General features: G+C 33.8%; 1 protein-coding gene across 1 annotated transcript in view; it reads left to right on the top strand.

Annotated features, from left to right (window-relative positions):
- The window catches only part of LOC118187530 (equilibrative nucleobase transporter 1-like), a 321,014-nt gene that overhangs the window by 271,197 nt on the left and 29,428 nt on the right, over nt 1–20,389 (top strand). The window contains exons 9-10 of the mRNA XM_085811987.1: nt 2,321–2,485; nt 8,609–8,713. Of these exons, the coding sequence (XP_085668113.1) occupies nt 2,321–2,485; nt 8,609–8,713 (270 nt within the window). The remainder of the gene's footprint in view (nt 1–2,320; nt 2,486–8,608; nt 8,714–20,389) is intronic.

A 20,389-nucleotide genomic window follows, 5' to 3' on the forward strand; every position in this document is an offset into this window, starting at 1 on the left:
TCTTAGCTTTATATATACAATCCTTTTAAGTCTATACAACGCTTTATACATTCATATGCGCCGCTCAACCGGTATTATAGTAGTTAGCGACACTGTCTGCCGTGCCAAAGGGCCTGGGTTCGACACCCGGAGAAGGCATGGATGTTTGTAAATGTATAGTGTCGGTGCAACATGGCGGTACTCTAAATTTGCAGCGAGCCGAAAGTCCTCTCGTGTGGTTTAAAAGAAGGGAAGAGGGGTGGGAGACCCTCGGACCCGTCCCCTCTGGAGCCGCTCTTCTTCAAAATTGGACGCGGCTCTGAGCAAAATCACACTGCCACCTGTAAAGTGCTCAAGGCTGTTACCAACGACAGGCCTATCTTCCTCTCCTTGCCACGAGAAATTTCATGGCCTTGGGCTGATGTTACTATCAGACAACATACATGCATACATACATACATGCATAACAACAGCAACATACATACATTCATATAGCTGCTCGATTCCTTCGTAAAACTCATCATTTGGAACATTGTTTAAGCTTCTGGTTGTTACGGTTTTCTGAATCTTTTCAGTGCTAATAAAGTGGTGAACTTTGAGATCTCACTTTAGCGAAGCGAAAGCACTCTGGTAGTTTGGTGGGTAAAGAGGAGAGATGGTAGTTGTGACCCAGTTTCTTTACCAGAAATGCTTAAAGAGAATTAAAGACCGCTCCTGCATTCTCTTCAAAATTCCGTCCATTGAGTCTTTATAAAATATAGAGTTCACCATATGTCTTTTAGAAATAAATCCTTTGTGAATCACCTTTTTCCATTCAGAAAAGTTCCCTAACATTGTAGGGCCACAGAAACCGAAGTTTTCATGGCCGTGATGAACCTTCTCCGATCCAAGCGTAGAACTGCTACTTTTGCTCAAGATCATAAGTTTCATCTCCAGCTGCGATTTGTTTGACAGTATTAAAATTAATGTCTGCCATTTGGGTCAGATCATGACATGCAGAAATTCGATCTTCTTTCTAGTCTTCAGTCATTGCACTGATTAAGTTTATTATCTGCTTTTCGATGAGACAGGAAATGAGTTTCCAGAAATAAATTATCTTAATTGTTATTTTTAGATATGGTCGGACATCTCTTATAGCACATGATATAAAACTTGTTATTTCTAAGTTTATTAAATGTTTTTTCTTAATTGAAATTTTTTTTATTTATTCAGTTTTTTATGTGTGGGTGAGAAATATGGCTATAATAATAACGAAATATTTTCAACATGGTCTATCCTTATAATGTTTTTCTCCCTCCTTCTTAGCATGCCTTCGTGGTGTGGTGGTCTACACGCTGGGCGCGTATTCCGGAGGTCCGTGGTTCGATTCCCGGCGAAGACGTTGCTCATTTCTCATCTCTCCGGCTTCTAAAAAATAACTTATGTCTCTACATCGTCTTTAAAACAAGCAAGACTGAATCCATATTTATTAATTTCTTCTTATCGTCTTTAAATTACCACTTAATTTTTAATTGCTTTTGTTTTATACCAATTACAGTTTTAGACATTACTAATACATTTTCGAAAACATTTTTTAACCCTTGCATTGATGTCTTTATGTTTTCATTTACTTTATTTTATGTTTATTTCTATTTGGGAAGTACTCAAATTATATATATATATATGCATGTGTGTGTTTGTGTGTAATATGACGACTGCGAGAATAGCTTCAGAGGACTGGCTGTGGTTCTGTGCGTTGTAATAGCTTGGAGAGGCTGTATTGCGTAGTTATAACGACGATACTTGAAGACAGATGTAGTCGTAATTATAACACATAATTTTATTCTTTGATAACTTCATTCTTACGAAAAATAATTTTTTTGTTTCCCCACTGGGTGCGCTATGCACTTCACAGTTTCTGTACAAAGCAATTTACAGCTTAACAATGAACAAAGCGGAGCACGTTTGCTAGCAACAAACAAAGCGAGGGAAAAGGGAATGCGCAGTTAGTAGCAGTGGTATTTATAATAAAACATTATTTAACCTAATTAACTAAGATTTCACCACATTGCAGGCATGATTAGATAACCTGATTATTTTTGAAAAACATACTTTAGAAATAGTTATTATTATTTTTAAAGTGTGGAGGGGAAGTACCCAAATTAAAAGCGAGATTAAGGGGCTATTACTAATTTAAAGTATGATTTATAGTTACATATTTTTTAATCTTACACGTACATATACATACGTGTATAAGTATTAAATTATTGGACATTTTATACTACAGTTTCGCACTTTTATTTATTTATTTATTTATTTATTTATTTATTTTTTATTTTTTATTATCTGTTTCATTTTACAGATGGAGAAGTTGAGAAGCAAGAAGAAATACCACTTCGGAATTCTCTGTTTTCGTGGTCCTTCTTCTTACACCAATACTGGTTCTGTTGGTTACTTCTATACACGATTATATATGTCGGAACTCTTCATCTGTGGTCAGAAAGGACTACAACTGATCGAAATGAAGGTACTGTTGCAAAATTATTTTATAATTTTCATGCAAGAAACAGCTTTCGTAACTATTTTGTTACATAACAAAACTCATTAGAAGAAGAAATAAATTTAACTTTTTAATATAAATTCATAGGATTTCATTAATGTTATTACAGGCATGATTATGAGAATATATCTACAGCATATTTTGCCAATTACAAATGAGTAATTAATTTTTTATCGTTTTCTTCATTCTCACAAGTATTTTGCAACTTCTGCATTTCTCAAAGTATAAAATATACAAAAAATATATACTTTTTAGTCATATTTGTCCATTTTCGATTGTTTCAAATTTTATTAATATTCCTGTTAGTGGTATAAGAAATAAACGCAATCAAAATATAATATCTTTCTTTACCTCAGCGACAGAATTCAGTTCATAAGAAAATTCTGTACCAACTTACAAATTGTAATCGTGCAAGTTTTTACGAGCCCCACCACATTATGAAACTCTGACTACTGATAGTTCGACCCAGGTTCAAACCCAGATAAAAGGGCTAACTGCATGCTTGACTTTCGTGTTTTTCCCTATATGTGTTTCCTTTTATGTGTGCGCTTCTTAGTTTTCCCTATGTATGTGCACGAGCCCTTTTTCGTTAGAAAGTCTTCCACGAAGGCATCCATTTCCTTGGGTAGACGACCCACCAGCTGCCGAGTAGTTTAACTACTGAATACCGGAAGTTCGACCTGGCTTCCATCGCAGGCGAACGAACTGGTGGCATGGTTGTTTTTTGTGGTTTCCACGTGTTTAATGTGAACACTGAAGAATAAAGATAGCAAAATCAACTTCCCTTTTGTGCACTCAATAGCAGCAGTTGAGTCTCCGAAACTATGGTTGATGATGTGAGGGATTTATCCATAAATAATACGATGCAGATTTAAACACTAATAACATTTATTGTACTGCAACTAAAATAATATAAGCGATAGATACATTAATGTTAACACAAGCACATACAGAAGCTTAATAATATCTAAAGAACAAGAGAAGCATGGGATATATTAATATCACGTGATTAACATAGTTGACGTGTTTGACGTTCGTGTGCCTTGGCATTTTTAGGGTTGCCAGAAGTGAGTTAGAAAACATTTTATTTATTTATTCTCAAATGCTTGATTAATTTACAACAAACACAAGTCAGTTACCTTAGAAAGTCCTCCACGAATGATGTCTCTGTCCTTAGGCAGAAAGGCAAAACCTAATCTAATCCTTAAACATTGTGCGTTTTGCTACATTCAAATAACGCAACTGTACTTTTTTTTTCATTGAAACGTTAAAGATTTAAATTATTTAAATATGACAAAGCATTCAAGGGCTATCTGTCTAAGGGAAGTGATGGCTTCGAGGAAGACGTTCTAAAAGAAATATACTCGTATTTGCATTACATGCGGGGAATCTATGAAACTTCAAGGTTACAATGCTGTAAAGTTTGCTTTTCTCGACTAAGTTCAACCAGCGTGGTGATGTCGCTGTCACTGACTAGTAGAGCTTCGTTTCGATTAGTATGGTATGAACTAGAGTTGGACGATGCAACTCAGAACTGATTCAAAGAACCGTTCACTTTACTGAGCTTATGAACAGTGATTCCACAAAATGGAGTGGTGATGTTTCACAGTTCACGGAGAGCTCTTTTTAGAAGCGTGTCATGAGCAGAGATCTGTTATTCGTTCACGAACTGATTCACTTTATTGAGCGAGCGAAAGCCTGATTTGCCAGAACTGAGCGGAATTCTTTTTGAAAGCGGAAAGTTCGATTCCCATTTATGGGGGGGGGGGAGAATGCTTATTCTCCCATGTTAAAAAATCTGATGTGTACACCAGATGACTTCCTTGTACGGAATATTAAATTATACGCAATTTTTCTTATTGGACATTTAAACTTATTGGACTGGATTAAATCTACTTCGCCGACAGCGCATAAACCAAGAATAAATGCATTCTTTAAAATTTACTCTAGTATTTGTTTACCATAGCGACACTCTGGCGCCAGGCTCACTTAGCAGTATTATATTTCGTTCATATTATAACTCAAAATGCACAAAATTTATATCATTTAAAGAATTATCTAATCGTTGCCACATGTTCTATTCAAATACTATAATAAAGTAGAACGATGTATAAAAGAAATTAAGCAAACAAAACAAAAAAGAAATAGTTTTTCACAGACGATTCACTATTTCTCATTCATTTAATTCAGTTCTCACTTCGCGACAAGGCAAAAATACATAAAAACTCAAAATATCTGTATTAAAAATTACGAAGTAAACCTTAATCACTTATTTCCTCGAAAAGAAAGGATTAAGCATGATTTAATTCGCAATAATAAATGAAGGCGTTATCTTTGTTGTTGTGAAGCTAAGTTTCTCTAGATTGTCAACAAATCCACTAGTCTGCTGTTTCAAATGTAAACAAGCAATGGCCACCATCAAAAAAATTATTAGGCTTAGCGGCATTTAAACAACTTTAAAATTGTTGATAATTCTAAAAATATTGCATACAGATTTACTAAAGGCATAAACACCTTAACCGGAAGATAAGAACAACATAATTCAATCATTTTTAAAGCAAAAAATGTACAATTTACCAACATATAAGAGTAAAGAAAACTGAGATGACTGAGCCGGGTAACAGGCTGGATATATATATAAATATATTTATATACGTTTGGTGCGGCCGATTGCAACCAAAATACGAGGTGCACATCTACATGTTATAGCAATCCTATATACAAAATTTCAACGTTCTGAGGCTACTCGTTTTTGAGTTATGCGAGATACGTTCGTACAGACGCCACGAAAAATTCTCTTCAGAATTCATTTTAAAGCAGTTTTATAATTTTTTGAAGGAAACGAGTCTTTTATTCTGTCCTTACGTACAGATATCACGCAGAAACATCGTTAAATTGCATTCGATAGCGGTCAAAATGGATATTTTCGTTGAAATATGCTGCCTGAAACTTTTCGTGATTACTATACTTCCTTTTACTTCGTACAAGGAAGTAAAAAGAGTTTAATTTTTAACCTTCCCTAATTTTTTTTTATTTTTTAATTATAGAATTTTATTTTTTATTTTTTAATTATAGAATTTTATTGCTAGTTATACGCAGAAAGAATTAAGGGAATCTCAAAGATATATCTGGGAAGGGGGGAATACACAAATTCAGGAAGTTGGCGTTTCATTAGTTCGATTCTTCCAATCCCTCTGCATGTGCCATTGTTCCCGCTTTTCGGTCCATCCTGGCTAGCCGTTTCCGGTCGCATTCGTCCCGCTCGATTCTTTAGGTTCTTTGCTTTCTCCTCGCTAACAGCTCTTGATTCACATTACGTTCCCGATATTTTGTATCAAGATTCTAAGAAGCGGAGAGTCATAAAAAAACTGATTCGGTTCAGAGAGCGAGGGGTTCTGATCCGATCCCATAAAAAATTCGATTTTGCCGATCTTTAATACGAATGTTTTACGTATGTGGTTCTCCATTTAGCGGACGAACTGATTTTGATTGCCATCTGTGATGTGTTCATGTCACTATCTTCAACAGCAGGATGAAAAAAGTGTGACCTCCTTTGAAGAGCATTAACCTTGTTGTCTAGTGATCTTCGAAAATCCCCTCATAGTCAGCCTTTTTGCTGGAATTTGAAATCAGATCGAATTACCAGTGTTCAACATCTTATCGCGCAGCCGTGAAAAATTATAGACCGGGCTTTATTAGACTGCATCAATAGGTATTTTTTCCTATTCTTCATACAAACAAAATATCTATTGTTACTAAAAAAAAGTCCAAAAACTTGTATGAGGAACGAAATAGACAAAACGTATTGAATTTACTATTGATTTGTAAAGTAATTCACGAAATTTCAAGCATTTATTTTTTTAATTGTTGATAATTTCATAATTTCTTCGGCATGCGAAATTTTATTACTTAGTTTTATTTGTGCAAGGTAAGACTCTTTAAGAGTGAAAACCGTTTAAGTTGGCTATTAATCGACTGTTATTTAAAAAATATAATAAAAAATCGTAATAAAAAAAGCAGTTAAAACTTACAAACCAACCTTAGTATAAAAGCAACCTTACAGTTTCGTTGACTATGATTAAATTTTCATCGACTTAACACTGCGTAAAAAAAAAAAAAAAAAAAAAAAAAAAAAGAGAGAGGGGGGTCGAACTTTTTTTTTCTCTCCCCGCTGTCGATGGGACTTAGTTAGGATGTCCTGAGGATATCCTGGGATGTGACATTAAGCACTCGGGAGGAGGTGTTTAGGAGGTTTGCGGGATATTTCGGGATGTCCTGAGGATGTGCGCATATCCCGCGAGCAACATCCTCGGAATATCCCAAGGATGTTTTTGTGCTATGTGGGTCTATATGTCTCGTTCTATTGGTCCTATTGACGAACTTCAACAAGCGTTTTTCATGTCTCGAAAGCGCGACTTGGGATATGTGTTAGATTTATACACAGCAGTGTTCTAATATAGGCATTTTGACATAAAATCGGACTTTTTCTGAAATGCCATGCGATTTTTTTTCCATATTTCGATTCTACGACTGAAATTAAGCCAAACTGCCAAGTTTTGTAAAAATCGCACGAGTAGTTTTTTTTTAAAAATTAGCTATCAAAATTTTGGCTTCTCAATGTTAATTGAATTTGATATATATTTATTATTATCTCTTTTTTTACTAAACTTATTTGATTCTTCCTTTCATATTTCGAAATTTAGGTTCATTCCAAATAAAATTCGCTTATTTTTTTTTTTTTTTTTTTTTTTTTTTTTGATTTATTTTTAGTCCAAAGGGATTTGAATCCCGAAGGACTATTAGTTTCGTTTTGGCATTTTGCGTCGGACTCATAAATGTCGGTTCACTTTTCAAACTTTTCAAACTGTTGCCACAAAATGTTAGAGTCCTGCATTATATTTGAAGAAATTAAATAATGAAAAATCTGCATAAATGTATGTATATTTCTCGTATTGTGATAAAACAACGGTACATAGAGTCATCGAATTTTGAATAACGTAATCCTCCAACGAATATGAGCATGTGGAAGACCAAATTTGAAATTTGAAATTTGTTTTATGATCGATTTCCTATTTTTTAAAACTTTGACGAATTTTTGATTAACAAACTCAAGGATTTCAAAGCGAGCAATGGCAACGTTGTGCAGAAAAAACATTTTTATCTCCAGCGCGTGAGTCTCTGTATCGGAAATTCTAAAGATATGCTCGTTTTAAAACTATTTTGCGATATTGCTGTTGCACTGGATCTTATGGTTTAAGTGCGAGGAACATGATATTTAATAAAGAAAGGTAACACACAAAATGTTAAAAAACGCCCCTTTGGACGTACTTTAAAATCTGAAACATTTCAGATTTTTTTTTTTTTTAATTTGTATTTTTTAATAATATTTATAAATTTTTCGAAAAACATTTTGAATTATAAACTATAAAGGTTTTGCCATCATCTTAAAGTAGATATATTTCTAAGCAAATCTGCAAAAAATTAGAGTTTTTTATTCAACATTTCCCAAGATATATGTGAATTTACATTTTGGCGCGTTTTGAAATTTGGCGTATTTATTATAAGCGATAATAACAAAAATGTGGTTTACTCTGTTAAAATTATTTGAAAATATGAACGACGACGTTTTTTCCGCTCGTGGACAATGAAAAAAAAAAAAAAAAAAAAAAAAAAAAAAAAAAAAAATTACGAAATTTAACATCTACGCATACGTCCAATCGGCCCAGTAGAGCGGGAAATATAGAACTGTCCGTCTTTTTTTTCCCGCAGTGTACCTCTTTTTAAGGAGCAAAACATTTTGCTCCGAAATAGGAAAGGTCTATCTCTGATCGCCGTTAATATTGATGGAGTCTAATTCTATATTTTATTCATATTTTTTGCCTAATTTTAAATTTTATATTGGCGCTTAAAAAACACTTCTTTTACACTTAAAAAAGTGTTCACTCTCAAGCTCCACAGCATACTAAGACGTTAAATGAGAAATCTTTTGCGATAGTACCTTTTTCTTGTATAGAAGTAATGAAAATAAGTATATATATTTTTTTTTACCTTTTAATCATTTTTAACCAGGAATGCATTTTATTTTTTCAGACTCTTTCTTTTCCGAAACCTACGGACTATTTCAAGTAACGGGTATCTTTCTAGCTCCCATTGGAGGACTCTTTATGGACTGGAGCATCAGAAGAGTCACCAAAAGTAAGTTTTTTGGATAATATTAAAATGCAATTTTTTTGTATTGCTTATCACTAAAATCTTCATTTCACTTCAAGGATTGCAGAGCTGAATGGAAAGGATCGCAAAGATCAGGATCATAAAATTCTTTAGTGGTGTAGAAATAAAACCATTTCGCGCAACTAATATTAATAGATACTATTATTCTGTAATTCAGCAATTCTCTGTTTATCAGTATATTATTCTAATCTATACTATAGATAGCAACAAAAGTGTTGCTACATAATTGTTACTTAACAATGAAATCAAAACCGACTCGAGATTGGATTATTCAACTATGGCAAAGCACACGAGGGCTATCTGCCTAAAGGGAGAGATGCCTTCGCGGAGGATTTTCTAAGGGAACTGGCTCGTATACACGTTACACGTGGGAAAAAGCAAGAAAACGCCCATGCAGCCAGCCCGTTCGCGGGATTCGTACCTCGGACCGAACTACCAGTGTTCAGCTTCTTTACCACTCGGGAGCTGGTGGGCCCAAAAACGACTCGAAAAGATGTGATTAATTCAACTACATGACATCAGTTTGCTTGTGTCATACGCAGTGAATCTACATAATATTAGGACTAATTTCATGTAAAATCGAAAAATGAAGAAAACAAACATTCTTACTTTTTATAGCTTGTAGAGACATTAGGATTTTTTTGGAGGCCGGAGAGATGAAAAATTAGCAACCGCCTTCCCCAGGAATCGAACCAAGGATCATTAACCAGAGAACAGGGGATCCATTACCTAGCTGACATGATGTCTGCCTTACACGGATTAAAGCCCCTGCCTCCAGAAGCTATTTATTATCACTAAGCAAAATAAGTTTACAGTTGCATACAAGGCCTTCAAGTACACAAGGACATAAGCAACATAGTCATGAATAAACCCTAAAAAAAGCATGTTACAAGTAGTACCTATAGCATTCAAACAATAAACCGAGTATACTTTCATAATTTGTACTGAAAATACGAAATACTTTCAAAGCTGAGTCCAACTAATTTAAATAAAAACTATGGTACAAACAAACAAACAAAATATAATACATCCATTACTGTATTATACACAATTAATTTCAATTAGATTCATAATATCAAGAAGAACCATTCAATTTAGAAAAAAATGCATAAAGATAAACTAAGACAATAATAAACTGCCAAATAAAATTTCTTCATATGAATTCAGAATTAAGAACCAATAACTTTGATAAATGAACAATATTATCATAAAATACGCTGAACCTGAGATATTACAATACAAAACATAAATTTGGTTTAAAAACAAAACCACTCCAAGTAATATAAAAACTCTACATCAGGTTTGCTGGCAACGCGATAGAAGTACGGTACAAAAATAATGCCAACATAAAGATACGGAAAATTTCAAATTCAAAAACCAAATGTATTCAAAAATAATTCAAAGAAAATTATTATAAAATACTGCCTTAAATGCACATTTTACAATAGAGAACTCAAGTAAAACCAATCAAATTCACAAAAACAGGTCAACTATTCAATTCAGAAAAGTGCAAAAAATATACAAAATAATTATTCTACTAGATTAGGTTTGCTGGCATTGCTACCATAAAATTTTACAGATCAAACCAAGGACCTCTGGAATACCGGCCCAGCGTGCAGAACCGCTACACCACGAAATCACGCTAGGAGAGCGGGAGAAATACCTTATAAGCTTTTATCAGATACATTCCTTTTCAGTCTGTATAGCATTTGGGCGTACATACAGTTGTGGTCGCAGCGTATTTTCCGCATATTTTGAGCATCATAAGTTAAACTCTCCAATGTTAAAAATTGTTCCCCTATAAAATAGTATTTGAATCAATGGTATAAATTCTTCCCATACCTTAAAAGACACTGAACAATTTTGTCCTTGTGTGATTGTTATAATAATGATTAAAGTAATTTAAATTTATGCAAAGTATCAGGAATGAGCTTTCAATTTCATAGAATTTTTATTATTATTAATAAAACATAAAAATAATTAGGATAAGACATTAAAAGTCGGTTGAAAAAAAAATTGAATGCATTTGAAGCTGTTATTTCTTGTTCGAACAACGTAAATTGAAAAATATATATATGATTGCGTGCGTACGGGTTCGGAATAGATCGAAGGCACCCAGGTCCAATGGCAGGTTGATAAAATTTATTTCTATCAAAAGAAACACTTCAGATATCTGGAGGTTTCCATAGAAATAGTCGTACATCTCTTCACAATATCAGAGTGCAATCAGTAGTTACACTTCAAACTACTACGAACGTTAAACACAAGCCAACGCAAAGTGCATCTGAAGTGCGACGCTAAACCGGAGACAGTACTCGGAACTCACGCTGAGTTAACAGCTGACCACAACAACTGAAAGCAAGTGCTCTCTCCGGTCTCGTATAGTTTTCACACGGCCGTCGAGATATTTCTAGTACTTTCTGCTTCTTGAAATTACTGAAAGACAATATGAAGGTCGAAGTACGGTTACAGCTAATATATGATGAATTACAATACCTATTATAGTGATACAGCAACCGGACCAAAATGTCGCCAAATGGTTGCAAAGTTCTAAGTTTGGCGACTTTAGTCTATGACGACATCTGCTGTTAAATGGAGTTCCCCTGTATTCTTACTTTTCCAGCATAGCTTGTCTCTCTTAGATTTTCAAGTTACATTATACAAAAGGAATACGGCAGTTTCACATACAGTAACACCGTAATGAGCTTCCTTCTATCCCAAGCAGATGCTTAAGATGGGTGTATGCGTATGTGTATTTTAATTATGGCAAAGCACACGAGGGCTATCTGCCTGAGGGGAGGGATGATGCCTTCGTGGAGGACTTTCTAAGGGAAACTGGCTCGTATACACGTTACACGTGGGGAAAACCACGAAAACGACCATGCAGCCAGCCCGTTCGAGTGCTTAAGATGGGATTTTCCATTTTGCTTCAAGATCCTAAGCAAAACGCTAAATTTTGTCTCTTGTCAAGCCATTTTTTAAAGAAATTAGCATTCCTTCTTGTCCTGCACGGAAGTTTTACTGTTGTTCTTTGTTCAACTTTCCAATGCATAACAGTACATAGTCACTGATTCAAAACAAGCAATGAACTGTGTTGAAAATTTTGTCCATAACAGACAATTTTTAAGAAGAAGGGGAAAAAAACTTAAAATATAATAACAAAATGTCGTGAGCCATTGTTTGGCTAGTTTGCTAAAATCTCTTTAAAACATTAGTTCTGAAACTCTGTAGAAGTATTATGAATATTTACTTCGTGAGAGAACATACGCTTGAGTAGGTTATAGCGAAAGGGGTAAATTTTAAAAATGCTTCCATTCTATAAAATAGCGTACAAAAAAATATCATTCTAAAGGTACTCAAAATTTTACTCAATCACATTCTTAAAAGTCAGTAATTGCTTGACCCATAATTGTCATTAATTGCCATAAGCATCTGTTTTGTAAGCTATAAGTATTTGTAATAATGTAATACTTTCGAAATTCTTTAAAAGACAAGATTTTAGCCAGCAAATTCTTTACTTTTCTCCTGATCATCAAAAGTCTTTATTCCTCGTGGAAGAGTACATGAAAACTGTCTGCCTAGGCCGTTGAGAAGAAAAACTTTCTAAGGGAAGCTGGCTTGTAGCTTGCATTCACTTTGCGCATGAGAAAACCATAAAAACACCAATGCAGCCAGCTCATTCGTTCGGATTTGAATCCGGATCGAATGACTAGTGCTCAGTGGTGTTAACTACTCTAACTAATCATCAGAAGAACTATCCAAAATCAAACCAGCATTTTGTTAACACAATGAATTTTATATGTTAAATTCTTTCCCCTTTTTCTAGTTGGTTCTAGATTATAAAATGAAAAAAAAAAAAAAAATTAAAAAGGAAGGATATGATAAACTAGTTAGAATAATCTGCAGGAAATCTTTCTGGCAATCGGTGAAATGAGTTCATTTCAGAAAACTTCTGCGCGATCACTTTCCTTCCTATCGTTATTTTGCTGATAAATTTATATCTACTTCTTAGCAATTAAATCAATATCATGTGAGAATTTATTTATTTATTTTGACTTATATATTTCAATTTTAGTTTTAGCAAGTTTTTTTTTTTTTTTTTTTTTTTTTTTTTTTTTTTAATTCTCATTTTCACTCACGCTTTCCTGCCAGAATGTTAATCAGATAGTGCGCGTAAATTCAAGTGCTATTTAAGGAAGGTTTCGAAAGGTGATTTTAGAGCATGTTATGCCTAAGGCCACGTTGTTACTTTGAATTGCTAACGATTTGATTCTGCGGCTTTCGGAGCTTCTAGCCATTAAGCTTGTTTCCGCCGGTTTCTACGAGTCAGAGCCTTCCTGCGCGTTAATTTATCCCGTGAGTCGTTAGGCTAGCTAAATTACGTTTTATTTTAATTTCAGCTTTGCCTGATTGAGTTAAGCCAGGAGTGCTGAATTTATGTAAGTCCAAGTGATGACTAGAAACTCAACTAAAAGTGATTGAATAAAAGGGTCCTTTACGTCCTTCTTCTAACTTTGTCTGTTGTTGTCAAGACCTCCTCATACAGTCTTTTGAGACTGTCATACAGACTTTTGAGAGCTCGTTAGTTTTTGCTACCAAAAAGAAAGAGTATTATCTCCTTTCGCTTACATTTTTGAAACCGTTTCATTAAAAAGCAAGAGCGCGAAATTATATTCTATAGAATCAGCCACCAACGGGGATAGCGGTTAGCGACGCTGACTGTCGTACCGAACGTGCCCGGATTCCAACGCCGGAGAAGGCATAGGTGTTTGTAAATGTATAGTGTCTGTACGGCATGGAGGCATTCTAAATACGCGACGAGCCGAATGTTCTCTCGAGAGGTTGTGGTAGGAGAAGAGGGGTGGAAGATCTTCGGACCCGTCCCCATGTGGTGCTCTCCATCAAAACTGGGGGGGGCGGACCTAAGCAAAGGCGCTCTTTTACCTGAATGATACTCAAGACTGTTGCCAAAAGACAGACGCGATCTTGGTCTTCGAGCCACGAGGAATTTCGTAGGCTTGCTCTGATGTTACTGTCAGGCAAGTGAGATAAGTCACAACAACAATATAAATCATTTCGCTTAAATTGTTGAAATTGTTACTTAAATTTCTTACAAGGCGAAAGCGCGAAATTACATTCTGTAGAATCAGAAATTTCTGCTTTTAGTTATAAGTTTCATCCTAAAGTTTTTAACATTATTTTAGTTAAAGCTACTTTCCTGTCCTTCGTAATTTCAGCTTACAATTTCCTACCAGAATGTGTTTTTAGAATCGCGTTTAATGCAAATGAGTAAAAGTGGTATTTGAGTCAAAGTTCCACTGACCTCTTTAAGCAATTACTACTCTCGGGCGTATTACAGGCCTTTGATAGCTTCGCTAGCTTATTCAATATTTAAGGGTCAACTGCTTAGAATTTTGATAGCTTCGGCTGTATCTCTTTAGTTAAGAATTATTTAAGTTCTTTTTTCTTACTATTTTGAGTTCAAGCCCAAGTGGGGGCTTGCTGTACGCCCTCAGAAAGGGGCCGTCTGTGAAACGCTTATTTTGAGCAATAAAGTGTAATTAACATTTCTCGAGTTTACGTCTCTGTTCCTGAACTTAAACGATTATTCGCTTAACTGGTTCCTTCACATTTAGTTATTAAATAAAAGGGTGGAGCCCAATACGTTTCTCTGGCTAGTATTCCCATAATTTAAGAACAAAAATCCAGACATGCGAATTTGCGGAGGCGGGGATGGGAGGTGGGAAATTATAAGATCTCTCCAGACATGGATTAAACAATGTGTTTTTGTATTGATGTCTGTATATTGTATGTTGAGTACGTGGGTTTAATATGATGTAATATAGAATTATATAACTCACTTGCGATTCGCTGGTTAAATAATTAAATAGGCTAATCTTTGGAATATGGTAACAGGTAGTTTGGCGACATTTTGGTAAGGCGATAAAGGTTACTAGCTAGGACTTTAGCAGTGTACATGGATAAAGTCAAGAGTGTGCGCAATGCCATTTTTGTGCAACTCTAGGATGTTTTTTTTTAAGTGAAAATAGGTCGGCGTGTACATGGATACCGTGTATGTGCAATTCTTAAAAACGCGGCAAGTAGTTTGCGATTCTGCACTTTCTGCCAATTTCGCACCTAATGTGCGTCCAAACAAAAACCAGCAGGTTGCTGTAGCAGGGTTGGTCGCCAAAAAATCGCCAAGTTGCCATAATCCAAAGATTAACCAATTAAATATATATTGATTCATTATTTTTTCCCCAATCCCTTCCCTTTGGAAAATCTTCTGAGGGTACCCAAGTCCCTTTTATGAAATATTAATGCCACGATTGAAATGCCTATAAATCACGCAACCATATAAATCACGTTAGCGAGTATAACTCATAATAGTTGGTATAAAGGTATAACAGAAAATATACAAGAAAAATATTCAAATTATTGAAAAGTAGACAATTAATTTCTCGTAGCATGTCTACTATAAATATGATATGAATGGCTAAGATTCTTGTTTCTGTTTCACGTTTCCAGGAGTTTCTGACTCGCTTTCACAAAGAACTCTGCTAAATAATTATTTAGTTGCGAAACTGATAACCTGGACTGACAGTATGGGTTTCATTTTAAAAAACTCGGACATTTTTCAATATCGGACACCATCTTAACAGAATTACAAATCTCGGACTGTCCAGGCTAATTCTACGGCGTCTGGTAACTCTATATTAGATAATAGTTCTTATATCCAGTTTTCTTTTTATTCCGGAATGTGTAATAGATTTATTTTAGCTTCTTTTTATCTCTACCCCCTCCATTACTGACTCAATATAACAGAGTACGCGTACATATTTTACATCAATTCTTCGTACCAATTTTTTTTACTAATTTACTAATTTATTTTTACTAATTTAATTGAATTAATTCTTCCTACCCATTTTTTTACTAATTTACTAATTTGTTTTTACTAATTTAATCGAATTAATTCTTCCCCCCCCCCCACTTTTTTTTTTTTTTTTTTTTTCTTTATGTATGTAAGATACAACTCATACTCTTATATCTTTGAACTAATGTGCGTTATAACGGGCTCCTGAGCCGTAGCCCCTGTTCCCATCTAAGTGCTTCATTATTTTTTTTAACTTTGGCATAGAAATAAATGAATGAGGATGAAAGCAATTGCGATAGCAACATACGTACGGTTGACAAATGAGCATAAGCAACAACACCAACACCATATGCACAGCAACTCTTAGTTCCGTCCAGTTCTCGTTTTAACCCAATTTGGATTCTGTAAATATTCGCTAAATAATAATTAACTTGTGCTGCCATCTAGTTTCTAACACTGAAACTAATAATTTGTTTATGTGAGTAACATAATTGCGCTTACATTTCAAACTGATACCGCATTTTTACAATCAAAAGTTGCCCAGATAATTGAATATGCAGCAGAACATATTTAAACACTATGTACTATCATACATTTAAAAAATAAAACATTGGCACCATGACAAGACAAGCCATGATGTAATTTCAGACAGAGCTCCAAGGAAATCCACTGAAACTTCGATAGACTCTGTGAAATTTGAAATATTTTTATAAATAGCAGTGTAAATTACACATCTGTATTAATATCTCAAATGTTTTGATATTTTTCTTTCCCAGTACGAGAAAATTGTGAGACAATTGTAACAAAATCTTTTTTTAGCGTATAGAAAGAACTTTTGTTAAATTTTTCCTCAACATTAAGGCATTTAATCTGTAATCATCGTAATGTCAACATAAAAGGTTTCCATACTCTTTGTTATTCAATCACTAATAAAAAAAATTTTAGTCATCGTTGCAGAAGTCATTACTCAAGTTCTCATATGTTGATAAACATACTGTCTGGGTTGATAAACATACTGTAAGGAAACACAGAAGTTTTCTGTTGCTCAACATTGTTGGTCCGAAAATCACACTTTCAATTTTTCTGCTGCTAAAATTATTCAAAAAACATCTTCCATTGGAGAACTGGATTTTCTAGAGGCATTTCACATTCATAAAAATCTTTCTGTTCTAGTTAACGATCCTAATTCCAATCCAGATTTGCCTTCGGCTTTTAGAGAAATTATGTTTTAGTTCTGGTTTCGCCAACAGATGGCGCCACTTTCTTATTCTTGTCCAGGCTTTCTTATCTTATCTAATCATTATTTCCTATCTTGTTCTTTGCGGTTTTGCAGCAGAAGATGGTGGTTCGGTAAAACCATCGAAACTAGTCCTGTGAAAATTTTGTAAATATAACGCTGATTTTTGTTGTTTGACTTCTGAATTAAACATACTGTGATGAAAGCAAACTAAAATAATGATTCGCCAGGGTGGGCGTCATCAACGATGTTTCTATGTGGAATGTTACGGCTAGAGATGAACGCCAAGCAGATATGCAGCAACGGAGCCAAATTATTTATCGCACAAATTTATGCTAAAATGATTATTTCTTCAATAACGAGGTATTTGATTTAGTGCCGAAGTGAAATCAAGATTCTGGATTCTCCACATGTTTTTTTACGACGAAAAAAATCAAATGCGCATGCATATAGCATTTAAAAAATTTCCTAAAAAACATTTTCTTTTGTGGCTTTAAGGTCCTGATTTTAGATCATTCCAGATATTGGACGTCCGGATCTGAGACTTTGTATTCGTTATGAAAAAATAAAATTATAAGAAGTTTAACACCCATAACACATTGACCGGGATATTTAATTTCAAAATTTGCAAGTTTTGTTTTCATATTGAGAGATCGGTTAATTAAATTAGAATAATTCGAGGGAATAAGTTTAAATGAAGTGAATTAAAAATTTGTATAATTTAATAGGGCGTACGATCACGTAGTGTTGACATCAGATTTTTTTTTTTATTTTTTTTTATTTTTATTTTTTCCGAGTCACTAATCGGAGTAAAATCTAGATTGTTGAGTTCTTATAGTATACTGAAGAGGTGTAGTGCGTAAAATGAGGATTATCCTTGTGTATAATAAAGACTGTAGGTTGCACATACTATATTCCGATGTTGTTTAGATCGTTATGATTGAATGAAGTCAGCAGGTAAGACTGTCGTAGTTTATTTCCGTCTGTTTTTGTGACCCTAATGACGTGAGTGTATATATAAACGTCCTCATTTAATCGCATTTATTTTTTTTCACGCAACGGCACTTTAGAATAATTTTTGGTGCTTCTGGATATCAAATACAATTAGCGACCTTTATATTCAAAGAAAACTTTACCTTTATATAGTTGTCGCCTGTGAAAACAATTTAAGTGGCTCCCTATACGATTATGTTGTCTAAATGCTGTCTTTCTTATGTCGTCTGTGTTCGGAGCCAAACTTTTCTAGGAGCAACAGAGCTGGATTAACCATTAACTAACATAAACACTTAGGACATAAGGAAAGAGAGCACGACGGAAAAGTGCTTTTGAGTCAAGGAAACGAGGCACCACAAAAGTTACTCTTTTCCGCTTTTACCATGGAAAGTACGATTAAGCTAAATCAAGACCTAGGGAATGGGAGAAAACAGGCGTTGTACAGTAAACGTGTGTGGGGTTACGAAAATCTGTGTCTCTCATAGTCTTAATCTGACGCTTTTAATTGCATGGTGCTGCCATCTATCGACTGCTTTAAAATTGAATGCAATCTGTTGCAAAAATAGTAGTTTGGAACTAAATATTTTAAGTTCACTTCCACTGAAAATGATTATCAAAAATTTATTTACAGATTATGTGTTGCGTTACTGTTATTTAACCCCAAATGATTTATTTATAAAAAGTTTTCCCCAGAATTCAGATGGAATTATTTTAATTATTTAGCATTAGATTTCTGTCAGCTTAACCGAATAATCAGCCTACTTTATATCAAGAATCTTGAATATCAGAAAATTTTTAAGCAATTCAAAAACACTTCCTTCTTCAATATCAGAATTCCTTACTTTCTATGACTTTACTTGCCTTTCCTTCAACTATTACTGAAAGCTACGAATTTTCACGAAAATATCACAAAATCTCTCTTCCAAGTTTATGGGCCTAGCACTAATATTACAGTAAAAAAATCTGCGTTACATGAATTATTATTTACTGATAAGAATATTTTATTTGATCCTCAATCAATAACTAGGAGGTATGAATAAGTACAATGAAAATATTTTTAAATTTTTATATTGCTGAATATAAAATCTGTGACTGTGCAGGATGATTAAAAAAAAGAGAGTGACTGAAGATAAGTAAGTATACACGATAACTTGATGTTTATCTAGCATACATGCCTCAGCAAGAAATCACTTACAGAGTTCATTAAAAGGAGTTAAGTTAGCCTTGATAATAAAAAAAACGTTTACATATTGGTCACTAAGCAAATATAATTTTATACAACATAATATTTTTTATCGTGCACCTCCATTGGCATTGGCATTGGCAGTTTAAAAATAAAAAGCGTATAAATCAGGAAAGTGACCTAATTTTTAAAATGAGCGTTTCTTCCTTTCACATAGCTTTCAATAACATATAATAACATTAATAAGGAAAATAAAATATTATTACTTAAAATTTAACATATTTCCCATGTAGAACAGCATCGATCATCTGGCATTTCGATTCATTAGTAGAAGATTATCATATAGGTAGGTTCACACAACTTGTATCCAGATAAAAAAAAAAAAAAAAAAAAAAAAAAAATTAAATTGAAAGGTTTCAGATTTTAAATTACGTCCAAAGAGGTGTTTTTTAACATTTTTTTGCGTTACCTTTATTTATTAAATATCATGTTCTTCGAATTTAAATCATAAAATTCTGTTGAACAGCAATATCGCAAAATAATTTTTAAATGAGCATATCTTTAGGATTTCCGATTATGAGTCTCACGCGGAGTTGGATATATATATAGATATATCTATGTATATATCTATATATATATATATATTGGCTTTGATATTGTTTAGTTTGTTTATCAAAAATTCGTTAAAGTATTACAAAATATGAAATAATAAAACAAATTTCGAATTCAAATTAGGGCTTCCACATGCCCATATTCTATCGAAGATTACGTTATTCAAATTTTGACGGCTTTAGGTACCGTTGTTTTATCACAATGCGAGAAACATACATACATTCATGCAAATTCTTCATTATTTAATTTTTTTAATACAATACAGGGCGATAATATTTAATGGCAACAATTTGAAAAGTGAAACAACACTTCTCGTGACTCAAAATGCCAAAACGAAATCAATATTCCTTCTGCGCAAATTGTCCCTTTGGACTAAAAAGATGAAGAAGAAGACAGAGATTTAATGGGAACTATTTCCTTTAACTAAATGAAGTTCATTTTTGTACGTCAAGTATTTTATTTCGGCATTAAATTTTACTTCTCAACAGAACGTATTAAAAATTCTTTCTAATCCACAGCTATTGATTGTTCCATATTACAAATCTAAAAATGTTTTCGTAAAAAAAAAAAAAAAAAAAATCTGAAATGTTTCAGATTTTAAAGTACGTCCAAAGGGGCGTTTTTTAACATTTTGTGTGTTACCTTTCTTTATTAAATATCATGTTCCTCGCACTTAAACCATAAGATCCAGTGCAACAGCAATATCGCAAAATAGCTTTAAACGAGCATATCTTTAGAATT

Source organism: Stegodyphus dumicola, chromosome 2 (genome assembly GCF_044657685.1).
Source record: "Stegodyphus dumicola isolate Sdum_Otavi_A_Nest chromosome 2, ASM4465768v1".
NCBI classification, from domain to species: domain Eukaryota; kingdom Metazoa; phylum Arthropoda; class Arachnida; order Araneae; family Eresidae; genus Stegodyphus; species Stegodyphus dumicola.